Consider the following 18,203-nt stretch of genomic DNA (forward strand, 5'->3'; position numbering starts at 1 on the left):
CTACAATTTGGTGAATGGGCGCTGGCAAAGTTGGAGGAAGACCGACATTTTTATCGAAAAATTGTGTTCTGGTTGAATGGATACGTTAACAAGCAAAACTGCCACATCTGGAGTGAAACCAGCCACAAGCATTGCAAGAGCTACCGATGCATCCAAAAAAGTCACTGTTTGGTGTGGATTATGGGTCGGTGGCATAATCGGGCGAAACAGTGGTCCAATAAAACAGTTTATCTCATGTTTGGGGCCCGTCAATTGGTCGCCTAGATCGTGTGATTTAACGCCTTTGGATTATTTCTTGTGGGGTCATGTTAAGGCTCATGTCTACAGGGATACACCAGCAACGACTGACGCTCTGGAAGCCAATATTGAAGCATTTATACGTGAAATACCGGTCGATCTGCAAGAGAGAGTGTGCCAAAATTGGACTTTGCGCATGGGCCATCTAAAGCGGAGCCGCGGACAACATTTGCATGAAATCATCTTCAATCATTGAATTATATTGATCGTTCTATTGATTCCAATAAAGATTTCAAATTTTTCAAATTTTTTTGTTTGTTTTGATAATCAAATTCTATACCTCTTGAAAAATCACCTGTTACAAAAAAATAATATAAAAAACAGGTGAACTCACCAATTGGTATGTGCTCAATTCTTCTCGGTCGAGCTGCCTTATGATGGTCATAATTCCGGTCTTTGGATCTATAGCGAACTGTCTCAGGTCATTCCCAGACATAATCGAATACGTTACTGGATCACCTTCCGGATCGACAGCCTGTAAAAATACGGAAGTCAATATCTCCACTTGAACATATAGTCCGTTCTTCTATACATAATTTGAAGGCACTCTGAAATTTCGATAGTAGAAGGTCCACTCGAAAATCTATAAGCAGTGTGGTCAGAACCATAACTATGTCTTTGAAATCGGTGACTTGAGATAACCCCTTCCTCGTGTCTTTCTGTAGACTTTTGCAATAAAAGTTTCCATATAAGTGTTTGCTCTGCCGTTACATTTGCAGTTTTACAAACATCAACTTTCATTATTATCAACTACCTCCAACTATTCCATCTCATCTTACACAAAAACATATAGTTTTTCAAGAAAAAATTGAAAGTGTTTCAAGCAAAACTATAAATTGTCTAATTTGGTATATAGCAGGGGAGCCCACGATGCAAAATGGGGATTTACTCGAGCGTCAATTAGGTTGCAAAGCTTAGATGATAAAAAGAAAAAATCTTATATAATATATACTTTTTCATCGGTGGGGGAAGCGGCTATAGATTTTTAAATATGTAAAAAACTACTGTTGCATGGACATACTCGAGCGCGTCAGATATTGATAGCATCAATAATGTTGGTATGTTAATCTGATCGTTTGCATGATGTGGTTGGTTGTACGTAAGGGTTAAAAGTGAAAAGAAAAAAAAATTAATCGAGCGCGTCAGATTTTCTAAGGGGGTGTTAAGTGCAACAAAAAAAAGCTCTCATTCAATAATCTGACGATTTCGATCTGACGCAAACTCGCGGCCATTATTAAAAGCGCAAAAAAAATTCGCCATTTTGAAATACTCAAGCGCGTCAGATTAAGATATATATGGTTCATCTTTATGTTTTACACGTGATGTCTCATAATCTGACGATTATCTAGAGGAATTCGCTTAATCTGACAAAAACAATATTTTTACATTTTCTCATTGAACTTAATTGGGGACGGAGTGAGAGAGTAATAGATAGAGAAAAAGTGAATAGAGAATAGAGGAATAGAAATTCGGAGAGGTAAATATAGGTATCACACAGCTGCACGCATTGAACTTTATCGACGAATTTTTGTTATTTCGGCTAGCGGAAATCGTCAGATCATATATTGCTGCTCTCCCCTTTCTTTACGTCACTCTCAAATTGTCAGATTACTGGAATATACACTTTTTAGCAGGTAATTAACTCACCCTACCTTAATCTGACGCGCTCGAGAATTTCTGATGATAATTTTTTTTCACAAATCTGATCCTTTACCCCTCACAGGCGGCCTTATATATGGGGGGGCTCATATTTGGTGGAGGTACTTAACCGGGTACAAGATATCCCCCTGTATATCAATCTGCCGCGCTTTAGTAAATCCCAAAATCCCTGCTTGGGCTCCCCTATTAATAGTACCTGCCATTTTTTAGGACAAAAACTCACCGTTATAGACGCTACAGTAGAATTGATGGTAGCCCCTTCGCTGACCTCGATATCGTAGGAGGACTGTTCGAAAACGGGCGCCTGCGTGTTCGGTCCTGGACTAATCGTAACCTCCACAATTGCTTGACTGTACAAACCACCCTTATCCGTTGCCTGTACAGTCAAACTGTATTGCTCGCCCGCGTTCATCTTGCCGACAGTTTCAAGAACGCCTGTCGTCGGGTTTATGGTGAATTTGTTATTGCCGTTGTTCGAAACGTGGTAAATGGAATAAGTGATGATAGCGTTTTCACCTGGAAGATATCAAATTGAAATAAGCACAAAAAAAAACAAAAACCGCTCGACAATTTTCACATCGTTTTGGTTTGAATCATTTTGAATCAGCAATCTATAATAATAATAATATGATTTTATTTCCTTGAGACAGTACAGGCTGTATGGTAAAAGTCTCAGGAAGGGTTTCATACAAAGTGCATATACCATCAACAAACTAATAGCAAACACCGCATAAAAAACATACAAACGGTTATATGTAGTAGATAATCAAAAGCAAATAAGTAGATAAATAGATGAGAAAAAAAAAATCCCTCAGAAGTGATGTTCTAAAAACTGTTCTATGGAGTAAAAGCAATTTTGCACTAGAAAATCTTTCACATTTCGTTTGAAAATGAAAACTGAGCTACTATTTTTCATGTTTTCCAGGATCGAATTAAATATTTCTGGAGCCCTGAAACACGTGGTCATATTCTCTTACGTTTGCCTCCATACTATTGCGTGTTCAATTCAATTGAAATGGTTTGGGCCACAATGAAACAAAGCTTGCGGAAATGTAATCAGTCACCGACTTTGAATGCTGTAGTGCTTGACAATATAAGGCGAGTGGTGAATGAAGTAGGTAATAGTGATGTGTGGAAGAACTGTGTGGCCCACGTTATAATAGAAGAGAACAAATATTATGTGCAAAGTTCCATAAATCCGATCGTTATTCAACCCGATGATGATTTCACTTCATCCGAATATTGCGAAGAAGAATTTTGATTTTTCTAGCAATTTTGTTGCCCTCTATTATTTTGTAAATATATGTTTGACGAGAATTCGGTGTGATTATTTGTGTTTTCATTGTATTTTAGAATTTTCGACTCAGAAATCAACTACCTTGAATTTCGAAGTTTTTCATAATTACCCATGGTGGAAAAATTCAGTTGAGATAACTTTTTCATGGGGTGATCAATTGCTATGATTGTAGGAATAAGTAACTGAAAAACTACCACTTTAAAATAATATGCCGACGCCTATGTCGAGGCGGGAATTCCTTCTCTGTGCTGTTCCAATTGGTATTGGAAATACTATATCAATATGTTGATTCCATATCAATTTTTTATCTAGAACAATTCCTAGCATATTTACAGTTTCTATAGGACTAATTGATTTATCACTATTTTCATAAAGTATCACATTCGAATCCCTTTGATCACGTCTGCTGAACAATATGGTGTTAGTTTTAGATTTGTTCAGTTTCAAATTGTTCTTTTCAGCCCACAATATGATTTTATCATACAGTGTGACCCATTTTTAATGGAAACACCCCCCTAAAATTTGAAGTTGTGAATCGATTTTAATAATTTTTTTTTCAATGTCAAGTACCAAAAGGTCTACCTTGGGACAAAATTTGATATGTTTATTAAAGTTTCAGGGCATACTACGATATTTTTTCTTAGTCGAAAATCGGGATTTTTTATTAGCGATTTTTTTATTGAAAAAATCACTACGCCACTGGATTCAGAGTGCCTCTAAATAGGTGTGATCAAAATTTCATGAAAAAATATTCATTACTAACAAAGTTATGACAACTCAAAAATTCGAAAACTCACACAACTAACAGTCACAATATATCATTTTTTTATGATTTCAACAATAAAGTGCCGCCAGATGAAAAAAAAAACAAATAGCGTAAATATTTGAATGAAAATAACGGAATTACATTCCACACAATTCAACTAACAATGAAGCAAAAAATTTTAATAAACGTAACTAATAACAATTATTGAAATGTTTCGATTCAGTGCAACAATTAATTCTAACTCATATTCTAGTAGCCTCTACTAATCCACCACGTATTTTGATACATGTGTCGTAGCGCTTACGAATGTTTCTGATTACGTTCCTTAGTTCTTGAGGGCTAATATCTGCACATACCTGTCGAATTCTTGCACAAAGTTCATTTCTATCTCTTGAGCGGTTTTTGTAAACCATTTGTGTGAGAAGTCCCCAGAGAAAAAAGTCCAAAACTGTGAGGTCTGGAGATCTGGGTGGTCACTCTATAAACGGACTACCACGGCCTATCCATCGGTTTGGAAAATGTTCGTTAAGCCATTGCCTCACAGCTCTGGCATAATGAACTGAACACCCATCTAACTGGACAATTAACTTTGATCGTTCATTGATTGGCAGCTCGTGAATAGCATCCCAAAACTCTGTGTTTAAAAATTCTAGAAACCTCTGCGCATGAATGTTCTCCTCAAAAAAGAAAAGACCAATAATTCGTTCGTTCAATATCCCACACCACACGTTGATTTTTTGGGAATACTGGCTTTTACAGTTTATTACCCAGTTAGGAATATCCGCTGCCCAATAGCGACAATTCTGTGATGACACTACTCCATTTGTAATGCAAGTGGCTTCGTCGGTATATAAAATATTTTTTAGGAAATTTCTATTGTTTAAATATTCTCCTTGGGCCCATAAACAATATTCCAGGCGTCTTGCTTCGTCGCCTTCTTGAAGTGTGTGTAATTTTGGCGTGAAAGGTTTAATATTCTTCGCCTTGAGACATCTCCGAATAGTTTCTCGTGGAATATTCAAATCTAAAGTGGCATTCCTTATACTGGCATTAGGATTATTTCCGAAATAATCTAAAATGATTTGATTATTCCTGTTTCGTCTTTGTACAGGATTACTTTTTAACATCATTTTTGATACTACACCAGTTTCATTGAATATTTTATTAATTTTATTTACCGTACCGCAGCTAATACGAGGACGATCTGGATGTCTCTCATTAAATACTCTACAAACCTCTCTAGCACTTCTAACGTCATCTCCCGAAAGGCGTACAATTTCAATTTTCTCTCTCACGCTCAATCTCGCAGCCATGACACAAAATAATTCGAAGAACTGTAAGGTGAATATTGTTGACAATAGTACACTTGAATCTTTCACAAGTGTCAAACTGTAATATCATTTCCATGGCAACTAAGATTTAAATTGAAATATTAGGTCTTAGTTTTAGTTGTCTTCAACAATCAAAATATTTGTATCGTCAGCATAAATTGTAACGAATACCGAGTTTATTTTAATGATGACCGTAATTAGATCATTAGCAAAAAACTTAAAAAAAAAGGGGCCTAAATTCGAACCCTGGGGAACTCCCTGCTTTATATCACGATCTACTTTATATCACTATCCTACCTTCATCATTATCCGTCGCTTGTATCGTGGTGACCACCCTTTTGCCTTCTCCGGCCGGCACCGAAACCGGCGCTATCATGGGGAGCATGGGGGCGTTATCGTTGACATCGCGCAGCGTCACCGCGACCGAAGTGGGGGCGCTCGCAGCCACTCCCGGCTTCTCGCGGGCCACGATTTGAAATTTGAATTTCCCGGGATTCGGCGGATCCCGATCCAAGTTGTTCTCGTTGACGATCACGTGACCCACTTTGTCTATGACGAAATAGGGCGAGGTCAGTTCGAATGTGTAGCTCGGCTTGGGATCCTCAGGGCCCTTCAAAACGGATAACGATTACTGCAAACTATGAATTCGTTCATTGACTATCACTTACGAAATCCTTATCTTCGACTGTGACGAGCAGAGGCTGGCCATCAACGTCGACGACTTTCTCTCCGATGGGGGCGTTTTCGTCGACGAAACCTTCCGTGGCGGACAACTTTATTTCCGGTGGATGAGCGTCTACGGGTTTTACTGTGATGAACAGTTTTGCCGTTGTGGATCGCTTGGCTTCGGACACTTCTTGGGCCTGTACGATAATGAAAACAATTTTAATTCATTGAGGTAACTGTTGAACATAAAGATGGTGAAACTGAGAACTTGATAGATGAAAATTATGTTTTTCTTGTACGACGATAAAAAACAAGTGAAATCTTTTAAGTTTACAGAATGCTTCAGGATAAAAAATTGGCGATTTGACAATTCTTGTGTCCATTTTCCTACATTTCTTCGAAGTCTACTTCGTGATTCGAATTACCTAAATTAGGGCAAACGTTTCAGATTGTATTTGTATCATCAAGAGCACGCGGTAGATGCATTCATACAACCTCATAAGATGACGAAGAATACAAATAAACGACTCAAAAAAAATCCAAAACAGCATTCTTCAAATCTAAAGGAATGAACTTAAAACGTTCAAGCCAGTCTCGAATATACCTACACAGTAGGTTGAATGGTCCGACGCCTATCAGAAAACAACTACTCCCCTGGTTAATACCACGAAGGGCGTTGGATTATATCCGACAGGCGTCAGTGCAAGAATTTTCACAGAAAATTTCCTGCATAATCAATTGGCAATACCACTGAAAGAGTCGACTTTAAATTTTGGATCAGGCCCACTTACAGACCTGTTTCGGGCTCATTATCCACTTATCAGTGCACTCATCGACCTACAGTCAATGATATTCCATAATTGGAAATCGGAACTTTTTCAGAGTATTTCATTCCTCTTCCAAAGTTGGAGCGAAACAACAAAATGTCACTCCATCTAGTGGACGAGGTACTAACCAACTGCATATCCGTAATTTTCCCGATTCCTCTGAATAAGGAAGAAAAACTTTCTTATTAGTCAGTGGGCTATGCTTGAACACTGATGAGTGGTCAATGAGCCCGAAACCGGTCTGCAAGTGTGCCCGATCCAATAAGATCTAATAAGATCGAAATTTGTAGTTGAAAGTCGAATTTTCGAGATTAAAGTCGGAATTTCGAGTTGAAAGTCGGAATTGAAACCGACATTTTGAGTTTGAAATCAAAATTTTAAGATCAAAGTCCAAAATTTGAGTTGAAAGTCGAAATTTCGCGTTTAAAGTTGTAATTTCGAGATTAAATTCTTAATTTCTAGATCAAAATCAAAATTGAAATCAAAATTTAACATTCAACTCCAAATTTCGAGTTGAAAGCCGAAATTTTGAGTTTGAAATCAAAATTTTAAGATTAAAGTCCAAAATTAGAGTTGAAAGTCGAAATTTCGCGTTTAAAGTTGTAATTTCGAGATTAAATTCTAAATTTATAGATCAAAATGAAGATTGAAATCAAGATTCAACATTCAACTCCAAATTTCGAGTTGAAAGTCGAAATTAATGCTGAAATTCTGAGTTTGAAATCAAAATTTTAAGATCAAAGTCCAAAATTTGAGTTGAAAGTCGAAATTTCGCATCAAAATTTGAAATTTCGAGATTGTATTCTCAATTTTTAGATCAAAATCAAAATTGAAATCAAAATTTAACATTCAACTCCAAATTTCGAGTTGAAAGTCGGAATTAAAGCCGAAATTTTGAGTTCGAAATCAGAGTTTCAAGATCAAAGTCCAAAATATGAGTTGAAAGTCGAAATTTCGCGTTTAAAGTTGTAATTTCGAGATTAAATTCTAAATTTATAGATCAAAATGAAAATTGAAATCAAAATTCAACATTCAACTCCAAATTTCGAGTTGAAAGTCGAAATTAAAGCCGAAATTTTGAGTTCGAAATCAGAGTTTCAAGATCAAAGTCCAAAATATGAGTTGAAAGTCCAAATTTCGCGTTTAAAGTTGTAATTTCGAGATTGAATTCTCAATTTCAAGATTAAAATCAAAACTGAAATCAAAATTTCAACATTTAACTCCAAATTTTGTGTTGATAGTCAAAATTGCCAGATTAAAGTCGATATTTTGAAATTAAAGTCGAAATTCTGAGTTTGATCGAAATTTCAAAATTAAAGTCCAAATTTCGAGGTGAAAGTCGTAATTTCGAGATTAAATTCTCAATTTCGAGATTGAAGTCGAAATTTCGAAATTAAAGTCAAAATTTTGGGTAGAACGTTGAAACTGTGAGAATAACGTTGAAATTTTGAGATTAAAGTTGAAATAATAAATCTAAATTATCAAGATTAAAACAGTTTCTACCGGCAAATGATCAGTCGCCGACACATACTTAAAGTGAAGATGAGGCATCAAAATAATGATTAAATTCATTGCTATAACGATCAGTATCAGGTGCAATTATGAAATTAATTCTACTATGCCTATAGATATAAAATTCAGATCTGCTATCTGATGAACGGTAGAATATCGATTTAACCACAGCTTAATCGCCAACAAAAATGTTAGACAACACTGATATAACTCTTTTGAGAAAAAAATAGAGACACAATCGTGAAACACGAAATATCATTAACCTAGATTCCGAGAGAACAAAAACAATTCAACACCAATAGACTTGTTATTCATTATAACTCGCTTTTATTTTTGATTGTTCTTCCGTATTTTTGTTTGGGATCTTTGAATATGTCGAATAAACATTATATCAATGTTTAGTTACTATCATACCAGTTATTTGCTATTTTTTACACACAAATTAATAATAATGGATAGTAAAACTAGGCTATGAAAACTAATTTTTTTGCTAATAATCGGTGGAGACGGAACTTAAATAACTGTTTGAAATTTTTACCTTAAATCATGATGTAAATATGTCAAGAAAGATCAACCCAGAGTTCGTTTTTACAAAATCGGTGGAAAGGTTGGTCAAACTTGACAACCTGTAAAATCCCGTTTCAAAGAACACACTGTCATATTCGAACTCACCTTGATAATTATGGCAAATCTCTTCGTCGTGGAAGTGTCTACTGGTTTGGTTTGGTGCACGGCTCCGGTGTCCGGATCGATTCGGAAGTAGTCCACGTAAGAATTCGGGGTACCGCTCACAAACGAGTACCGTATCGGCGAGTTGATGGTATCCATGTCGACGGCTTGGATTTTCTCTGGGGACACGTTGAGGATGCCGTGGAGCACGCCACTGGAGACCTGTCATTTTTGGAGAGCTTTTAATAATCGATCAGGGCAAAACAAGATACAACTGGATGGTATTTTTATCATTTGGAAGCCATATACAGGGTGTAACATAAGACGTATTCCTGAGACAATTTACGATATTTGGAACCCGGGTTTTTTGACGTGGCAAATCATAATTTCATATTGATTTCCATGCATTATCTAGAGGGCACTGCGTACGCTGTCATTATTCATAACAAAAATCTAATTGTTGTTGCATTACTTGAAATACGACTATCTACGTTATGAGATAATCAGATTTCATAATTATCAATATCATTATAATAGGATACTTGATACTCTGGAAGAATTATCAAAATTTTCGAATATATGATATTACAGTAAGCTCATAATATATTTACATAATATTCAGCAGTGACATCGTTGCGAAATAGGTTGAGAAATGACCCACATCATCCAGCGATCGTAATTGAAGTAATTGGTATGCAAATTCATCTCTTGTACACTTTGTCGAATCATACATGGGAATAGTATCGGCGACGAATCGTGGGAAAACGTTTCGAAAAAAAGGCCCGTGAATATGTCCGTCAATGGCGCATACACAATATATCATATTACCTTCTCTAGAGAATTCTGCGGTGTGATCTCAGGTGTACGGATCACCGTTCCCGAAGAATGCGCCTAATTTTTTCTTGCGTAGCTACTGAATCGGTATCAACACCTGTTTCAACTTTGGCACAAAGACGAAATAAAGCGGCAGGTAATAGATTCCTTTGACTCAACTTGTGTTGTCTATTCTTACCTTCGTAATGTATGGATTTGTTCAACAATAGATGTGTTTTGTACGAAAGCGATAAAAGGCCATATAGCGCATTTTCACTTTATAATCGATACTTTAAAGGGTCGATTATATATAATATGCGGTCGATTAAACATAATCGACACTTTAAACTGTCGTTTATACATAATCTATTATGGCCAACCAATACTTCAAACTGTCGATTATATATAACCGACAGTTTTATCATAAATAACCGACACTTAAAACTGTCGATTATAGATAATCGACCGTTCAAACGGTCGTTTATGTGAATCGGTGGTTTGAACTGTCGATTATATATAATCGACAGTTTCAACTGTCGATTATATATAATCGACAGTTGAAACTGTCGTTCCCAGACTAATAAATATGTTTATGGTTGACTTACCAAAGCAAAATATTCCAGATCGATAATTATAGATAATAGACAGTTCAAACTGTCGGTTATGTATAATCGACAGTTTTAAGTATCGAGTGACTATAATAGACAGTTCATAAATAATCGACAGTTTAAACTGCTGGTTATACATTTTCAACAGTTCAAAGTATCGATTTGCTAAAATGGACAGTTCATATTATATGTATATTATGTATTATATGTATATAATCGACAGTTTAAACCTTCGATTATGAATAATCGACACTTTGAATTGTCCATTACTTCAAACTATCGATTATTGACAGTTTCGTCATAGATTACCGACACTTGGAACTGCCGATTTCATATTGATTTTTAGAAATTTCAATATCATAGTCGAAATTTCGAGTTTGAAGTCATAATTTCGAGATTAAATTCGTATACTACTAGAGTTTTTTTCCAACACCAAACAGTTATTTTAACACCTCGACACGTGTTTCGATCACGAAGTGATCATCTTCAAGAGGAAGATCTTCTTTTCAAAATTTCGAAATTTCGAGTTGAAAATCATAATTCCGAAATTATAGTTGAAATTTTCAGTTTTGAATCGAAATTTCAAGATTCAAAGTCCAAATTTCGATATTAGAGTCGAAATTTCTAGTTGAAAGTCGACATTTTTAAATTAAAGTTGAATTTTTACAATTAAAGTCGAAATTTCGATATTAAAGTCAAAATTTATAGTTGAAAGACATAACTGAAATAAAAATTTTGGGTTTGAATTGAAAGTAGAAATTTCTGGTTGCAAGTCGAATTTTTGAGATTAAAGGTGGAAATTCGAGATTAAATTTTTGATTTGGAGATCAAAATCAAAATTGAAATCAAAATTTTATCATTAAAGTCGAAATTTCTAGTAGAAAAACAAATTTTCGAGATAAAAGTCGAAATTTAGAATTGAAAGTCGAAATTAAAGTTGAAATTTTGAGTTTGAAATCGAAATTTCAAGATTGAAGTCAAAATTTTGAGTTGAAAGTCAAAATTTTGAGTTGAAAGTCGAATTTTCGAGATTAAAGTTGAAATTTCGAGTTGAAAGTCGAAATTGAAGCCGGAATTTTGAGTTTCAAATAGAAATTTCGATATTAAAGTCAAAATTTCTAATTGAAAGGCATAATTGAAGTCAGAATTTTGGGTTCAAAATTGAAATTTCAAGAATAAAGTCCAAATTTTGAATTGAAAGTAGAAATTTCTGGTTGCAAGTCGAATTTTTGAGAAAAGAGTTGAAATTTTGAGATTAAAGGTGGAAATTCGAGATTAAATTTTTGATTTGGAGATCAAAATCAAAATTGAAATAAAAATTTTATCATTAAAGTCGAAATTTAGAATTGAAAGTCGAAATTAAAGTTGAAATTTTGAGTTTGAAATCGAAATTTCAAGATTAAAGTCAAAATTTCGAGTTGAAAGTCGAATTTTCGAGATTAAAGTCGAAATTTCGAGTTGAAAGTCGAAATTAAAGCCCGCATTTTGAGTTTGAAATCGAAATTAAAGTCAAAATGTATAGTTGAAAGTCGAATTTTTGAGATCGAAGTAGAAATTTTCAGTCGAAAGTTGAAATTTTGAGTTTGAAATCAAAATTTTAAGATTAAAGTTCAATTTTTGAGAGAAAGTCGAAATTTCGCGTTTAAAGTAGTAATTTCGAGATTAAATTCTTGATTTCGAAATCAAAATCAAAATTGAAATCGGAATTTTATCATTACTGTCCAAATTTCGAGTTGAATGTCGAAATTCCGAGATTGAAGTCGAAATTTTGAAATTAAAGTCAAAATTTCGAGTCCAAAGTCGAATTTTCGAGATTGAAGTAAAAATTTATAGTTGAAAGTCGAATTTTTAAAATCAAAGTCGAAATTTTGAGTTTGAAATCAAAATTTTAAGATTAAAGTTGAATTTTTGAGATGAAAGTCGAAATTTCGCGGTTAAAGTTGTAATTTCGAGATTAAATTCTTGATTCCGAGATCAAAATCAAAATTGAAATAATTTTATCATTAAAGTCCAAATTTCGGGTTGAAAGTTAAAATTTCGAGACTGAAGTAGAAATTTTGAAATCAAAGTTGAAATTTCTAGTTGAAAGTCGAATTTTTGAGATAAAAGTCGAAATTTCGAGTTGAAATCGAAATTTCAAGTTTAAAGTCCAAATTTTGAGGTGAAAGTCGTAATTTCAAAATCAATGTCCAAATCTCGAGTTGAAAATCATGATTTCGAGATTGAAGTCAAAATTTCAACTTTCGAAGTCGTTATTTCCAAGAAACAAATATGAATATGTTTATAGTCGACTTACCGAAGCAGAATATTCCGGGTTGATGCAAGACCCGTCCAATAGCATGCATCCCTTGTAAATGAACGAGGGAGGAAGATCATCATCATCTTTGATATTCACAGTTAGCGTCGTTGTAGAAGACAGCCTTTGGGATTCCTCTCTAGCTCGATCCTGGAACAAAAACAAGTTTCCAGCTAAACTATCATAACAGAAAACTGAAGACACTGTAAAAATTGATCAGATGATCACCGAAATAATTTTCATAATTGTATAAGACTAAAAATTGATCGGGAGATTTCGAAATCCGTCAAAATCTTTCGGCATTACGAAAATACTGAATATAACCCTAATAAAAAGTGACATATTATCAGTGAAACGCAGCCTGCTTGGATTGACGTTTATGAGGAACTTCACGGGGACTTCTCAACATGCCTACTTGATAGGTACTGACACGAGTTGATTTCCGAATTTCGACAGAATCGGTCTAAGGAATTTCTCCGGAGTTGTTTTATGGGAACTGTATTTTTAGATTCCAGAAATTTTTTGGGAAACCCTAGTTACGACTTTGCTTGCGTAAAAAGGACTGAAACGTACGAAAACATTTAGATTTCATTACTGAATAATATATTTTTATTCAGGTCTAATTGATGCCAGATAGTAAAATTAAAATGTATGATAAAGTGTAGATTTTGTCCATTTCATTATTTCATTGAAGCCATCTGCTATTTAGTGTGTTAGTGACGAATGTATTTTTACACCATTGGCAATACTGAAAGAGCCGCGATTTGTAATTTGAATGTTAAAAAAAATTATAATTTGTCTATCATTCAGTCTTGAAAATTCTTTTAAATACATTTTGGTGTGTGAAAAATTTTTGGGTGGAAGATAATCGAAGAAAATTCGTTTGAAATTCCTCCTCTCTCGCTCAATGGGGAATGTTCCTCAATTTGGGTTATTACAGTAAATGCAAGTTTGAACAAAATAAAGTTGAGTTTAAATCATGAGTTTTCAAATTCACTTCGAAAAGTAGGTACCTATTCAAATTGATGTTTCAAATGTTGGATTTTAGTTTTTAAAGGGATTTGTTTCTAATTTACATATTGACAACAGCGCCTATATCAAGTTGAAATAATTTACACATATTCTACTTTAAAAAAGGTAAATTATCTTTATGAATCAACAATTAAGGCAATACCACCCCCACAAGCTACATAAACAACAGTTGTTTTGTTATTTATTTATATAGAGAAAGATAGGTTAGGTGCTCAAAATGTCATATGCCACAGAATGTCTCTGAACTCGGAACATAAGTGAACAGAACAGCATGCCTCTGAAATATGTCATTTTTGTTTGTCTCATACAGGTAACAGATTCGTTGTCCTTTATTAGCTATAACCGATGTTGCCAAATGGTGAAATAGAAACGAATCCCTTGAAATGTTGCATGCATTATTTCATTCCTCTTTTTTAAGTATTTAGTTAATTTTTTAAAGAAAAAGGTTGAAATGATGAGTTCAAAATGCGTTGTTTTAGAGCTCTTTTATGAAAACTACTTGATTTTCGTCAGGAGGAACATTCCCCATTGCTCTTTTATAATATTGCACTCATCCAGTCACCTTTGCACGGTAATCATTACAAATTTTATTGACTAAACTAATGTGGCACTGAATCTAGTAAATATTCCCAATCAAACAATCAATCAACTTTCAGTCTGCGATTCAGACGGCGATTGATTTTCATTATAACAATAATTATAAATGGCATTCTTCGGCGTCACAGATGTGGGTGTAACGCAAGTATTGTCACCGATAGAAAGGAACGCCTTTTAAATGAAGGTAACGAACATATTTCCACCTATAAGTGAAATGTAGTAGGTAAATTGTTTGTATAATTCTCTTGAATTGATTTGCATTGAAATTAGTTCAACTGTCAATACCAGCTCGTAACAAAGTTATTTAGATACTTGCTCGTGTATTAGGTGGACACGGTTCTGAAAAAAAGACTGGAAATTTGAAAAAGGCAACAATTATCTAGATGACTGTACTAGTTGGGCTGAAAAATTCGCAGGGAAACAGAAACAGAAATTAGATTTCATTATTTAATATACTTATAGCAAGCGCCAGACATGATGGCGAGCGATCGCTCAGGTATAGACTCTCTCAACTAAATTCATATTGTATTACGACAAGCCCCTTGCCGGCCAGTGTCGTACCTATAATTAGTTTTTATTAGAGTAGCAAATGGAACATGACTTCTTTGTAATTTCTTTTCATATTTCATTCACTATTATAGATAGTAGTACAGTCCATTAAAATGTTAAATAATGATAGACTATTGATGACTGGATTTTTGTTGGGCGATGACATTTTTTCAGAAACAACACAAATTATTCAAACAATGCCAAACGCCAACAGCAGTGGAGGATAAGTATTGATACGTCTCTGTATGTAGCTGTAGTGGGGGTTATATTGAAAATGAGTTTGTGCGCATAAGGAAGGGCCCGCCATCACGTTTGGCGCTTGCTGTAGTTGCCTTTGGGGGCCATACAACGATTATAGTGGTCTTAAAATTTTTCGAGGTCCAGGTAGTTAAGTTTTGAGTTGTTTTTTAATTACTTGGACATAATCATCGGATATAACCACAACAAAACACAATTTCAAATGGCAATATACAGGAAACCTACACAAACAAACTCTACTATACCCACAAGTTCAAACCATCCACCATCACACAAAATGGCTGTCTATAACGCATTCATATATAGAATGTTCAGGATACCACTCAGCAATGAAGCCCGAAACAAAGACCGGAAAATCATATACCAAATAGCGAACGAAAACGGATACACCCAAAAGACAATAGATAAACTAGAAAACAAAATCATACAAAAAATACAGAACAAGGATCAAACCACTCCAACAGACAAAACAACACACCGATGGACAGCATTTACATACGTAGGACACCAAACCAGAAAAATAACAAACATCTTCAAACCCCTGAACATCAACATCACATGCAAACCAAACACGAAAATAACACAAAAAATAAACAGCTATGAAAAAGAAGAAGACAAAAACCTAAACGGGGTGTACAGCATACACTGCTCGGACAGCAACAAATTCTATATCGGCCAAATCAAGAAAAAACTGATCCAAAGGTACGACGAGCACAAAAAGGCATACAAAAACCCAATAATATATAAATCAAACCTTGCAACACACGCCAAACAAAACAAACATAATTTTTCCCCACCAGAGAACATAAAACTCATAAAACAAATATATAACATAAATCACTTATCGAGGAACAAATACAAATCAAAACACAACAAGACCTAATATTCAATATATCAAACAAAACAATACACACTCCTAGAAACAGTAAATCTAGAGAAGATCCAACAAAAATAATATTACCTGCTGTAACCCAAGTACAGGCAAATTTACCTAAATTACCTGGAATATCTGCACTGAGGCGTTCGGACCGCAAAGTACCGAATAAAAATTCCTCGAATTTTTATTCGGTACTTTGATGAGCTGTCTCGAATGATAGGAAGCGTTGTCAAGAACTATTACACTATTCGCATCCAAATTAGGGATCAATGTTGTTCAAACCTTATTTTAAAAATATCAGCTTCCATGTTCTTATGATAATCAACATTGCAGTCTTTAAGTTTTTTCCCACATAATTTCAAAGAATTCGGAACCCATCCTTTACTTCCTCCGCAATGCACAATGATTAGCCGCGATCCTTTGTTTACAGGCATGTTAGGCGTACACATTATCGAACCATCAGTCCACGCTTTCATAACTGTGTCGTGAGTGTCATACCAAGTTTCGTTCGAATAGAAAATTTGCCATTATTCTTATCTATATTTAGTTATTTGTTCTTAGTATTTATCACACAATTCCACTATCCTTCTGCTTTCCATAACTGCTTGACTTTTGTTTATTATTTTAAACCTAAATACTAGTTTCTTTATCCAATTCTGAAGAGTTTTGTCACAGCAGCTCACGTTATGGCCGGAAGTATTCAATTTCTTCCTTATGATTTCAATTGAAGGTATCTCATTGCTTTTGTAACAGCCGTATATTGTTTTTTTCAGATGACGATTAGATGAACATCTAAAGGTTTCGGTAATTCCGTATCACATCGCGTCTTGCGTTCATAAGGTTTGTTTTTGACTATTTTATGTACAGTTGAGAAACGAATTTCGGTCAAATCTGATGTTGCTTGTAATAGTTTGTTTCCCCTAGAAACCAAACTCAAGATGTAGATTCTTATATACATTGAAACATACTCTCTGTGTTTCAATGTTCAAATGCATCCGAGTCTTATTCACTGGAAGCTCTGTTCTTTTGCATTGTTCACCATCGCTTTCGGAATAACTACACAGGAAAAAGTCTGCGTTGTTATCACACTCGTTATTACTATTAGTACTTGTCCAAGGACGCCACATTTTAAACAAATAACAAAGATTTTAAGTAATTATAACTGCACCAATATCGAATTTCAACACTCAAATCGCGATCAGTTCCTAAACTGAACATTGACAACACCACTCTTCTAACCATCCTCACATTTTATGACTTTTCAGTCAATCATAAAACTCGGCCAGTAAAAATTATCCAATACGAACCGCCAAGTCTACAGTCCACGTGGACTAGTTGGCAGCAGCTTTATTTCTCTGTATTGATTTTTTTGGCCTTTGAGATCGCCGATAGCTTTAACTATGCACTATACCGGTTACTTCTACTATACCAGTTCCAATATTAGTCATGGCATTAGCCAAGGAATGTGCTTGTATTCTGAGAGACATTGTGCTAATTGCTACTGCATGTAATAGTAATTCGATTGAAAATTTTAACTTTGGTTGAATACTGTGTCACAAGATCTATCAAAAGAGTGAAATCATGGTTGAGTGGAAGAGCAAAAACTTGTTCTTTGAACAGGATTTTCTCACTCTGCCTTTGTATTGATTGGTGAATTGACTTGGTTTGGTATTTTTCTTGTACGTGTCAATAGAATAAAAAAAGTATTATTACAAACATTTTTAACGTACAATAGTTTTCCATATGTTTCAAAGATTTGAACAACATTTTTCAATTCGACCTTTACGCAATGCAGGCTTTTCGTTAATCTCACTGTTGCAAGGTTTTATGAAACACGTAACATTATTTCTAGAAATATATTTCGGATTATAGAAACCACACGAATTGTCATAAATTCGTTTTGAACTCTTGCAATTTAATTATTACATGGAAACAAATGGAGCATGAACTCGCACATATGTGGGTATAGCTGAGGTTAAATAAGTAGCCGTTATCGAAACAAGACCTACCCACTCTACAGGACCGTACTTGATCGAATTATTTACCGCCATCTATGCAGAAAGATCGTTACTTCTATGAAGGTGAACACTTCAAGAGAATCCCCTTCCTACAGTTCCATAAAGTTATCTTTGCGATAACTTCAAGATAG

General features: G+C 34.7%; 1 protein-coding gene across 1 annotated transcript in view; it reads right to left on the reverse strand.

The window, feature by feature from the left end:
- The window catches only part of Cad99C (Cadherin 99C), a 104,632-nt gene that overhangs the window by 22,126 nt on the left and 64,303 nt on the right, over positions 1-18,203 (reverse strand). The window contains exons 8-13 of the mRNA XM_074177501.1: positions 12,742-12,891; positions 9,028-9,246; positions 6,019-6,213; positions 5,648-5,960; positions 2,180-2,472; positions 632-772 (exon numbers count right to left, since the gene is read on the reverse strand). Of these exons, the coding sequence (XP_074033602.1) occupies positions 632-772; positions 2,180-2,472; positions 5,648-5,960; positions 6,019-6,213; positions 9,028-9,246; positions 12,742-12,891 (1,311 nt within the window). The remainder of the gene's footprint in view (positions 1-631; positions 773-2,179; positions 2,473-5,647; positions 5,961-6,018; positions 6,214-9,027; positions 9,247-12,741; positions 12,892-18,203) is intronic.

Source organism: Leptinotarsa decemlineata, unplaced genomic scaffold (genome assembly GCF_025532065.1).
Source record: "Leptinotarsa decemlineata unplaced genomic scaffold, Ldec_3_MD MMD2_tig00002974_RagTag_RagTag, whole genome shotgun sequence".
NCBI lineage: Eukaryota > Metazoa > Arthropoda > Insecta > Coleoptera > Chrysomelidae > Leptinotarsa > Leptinotarsa decemlineata.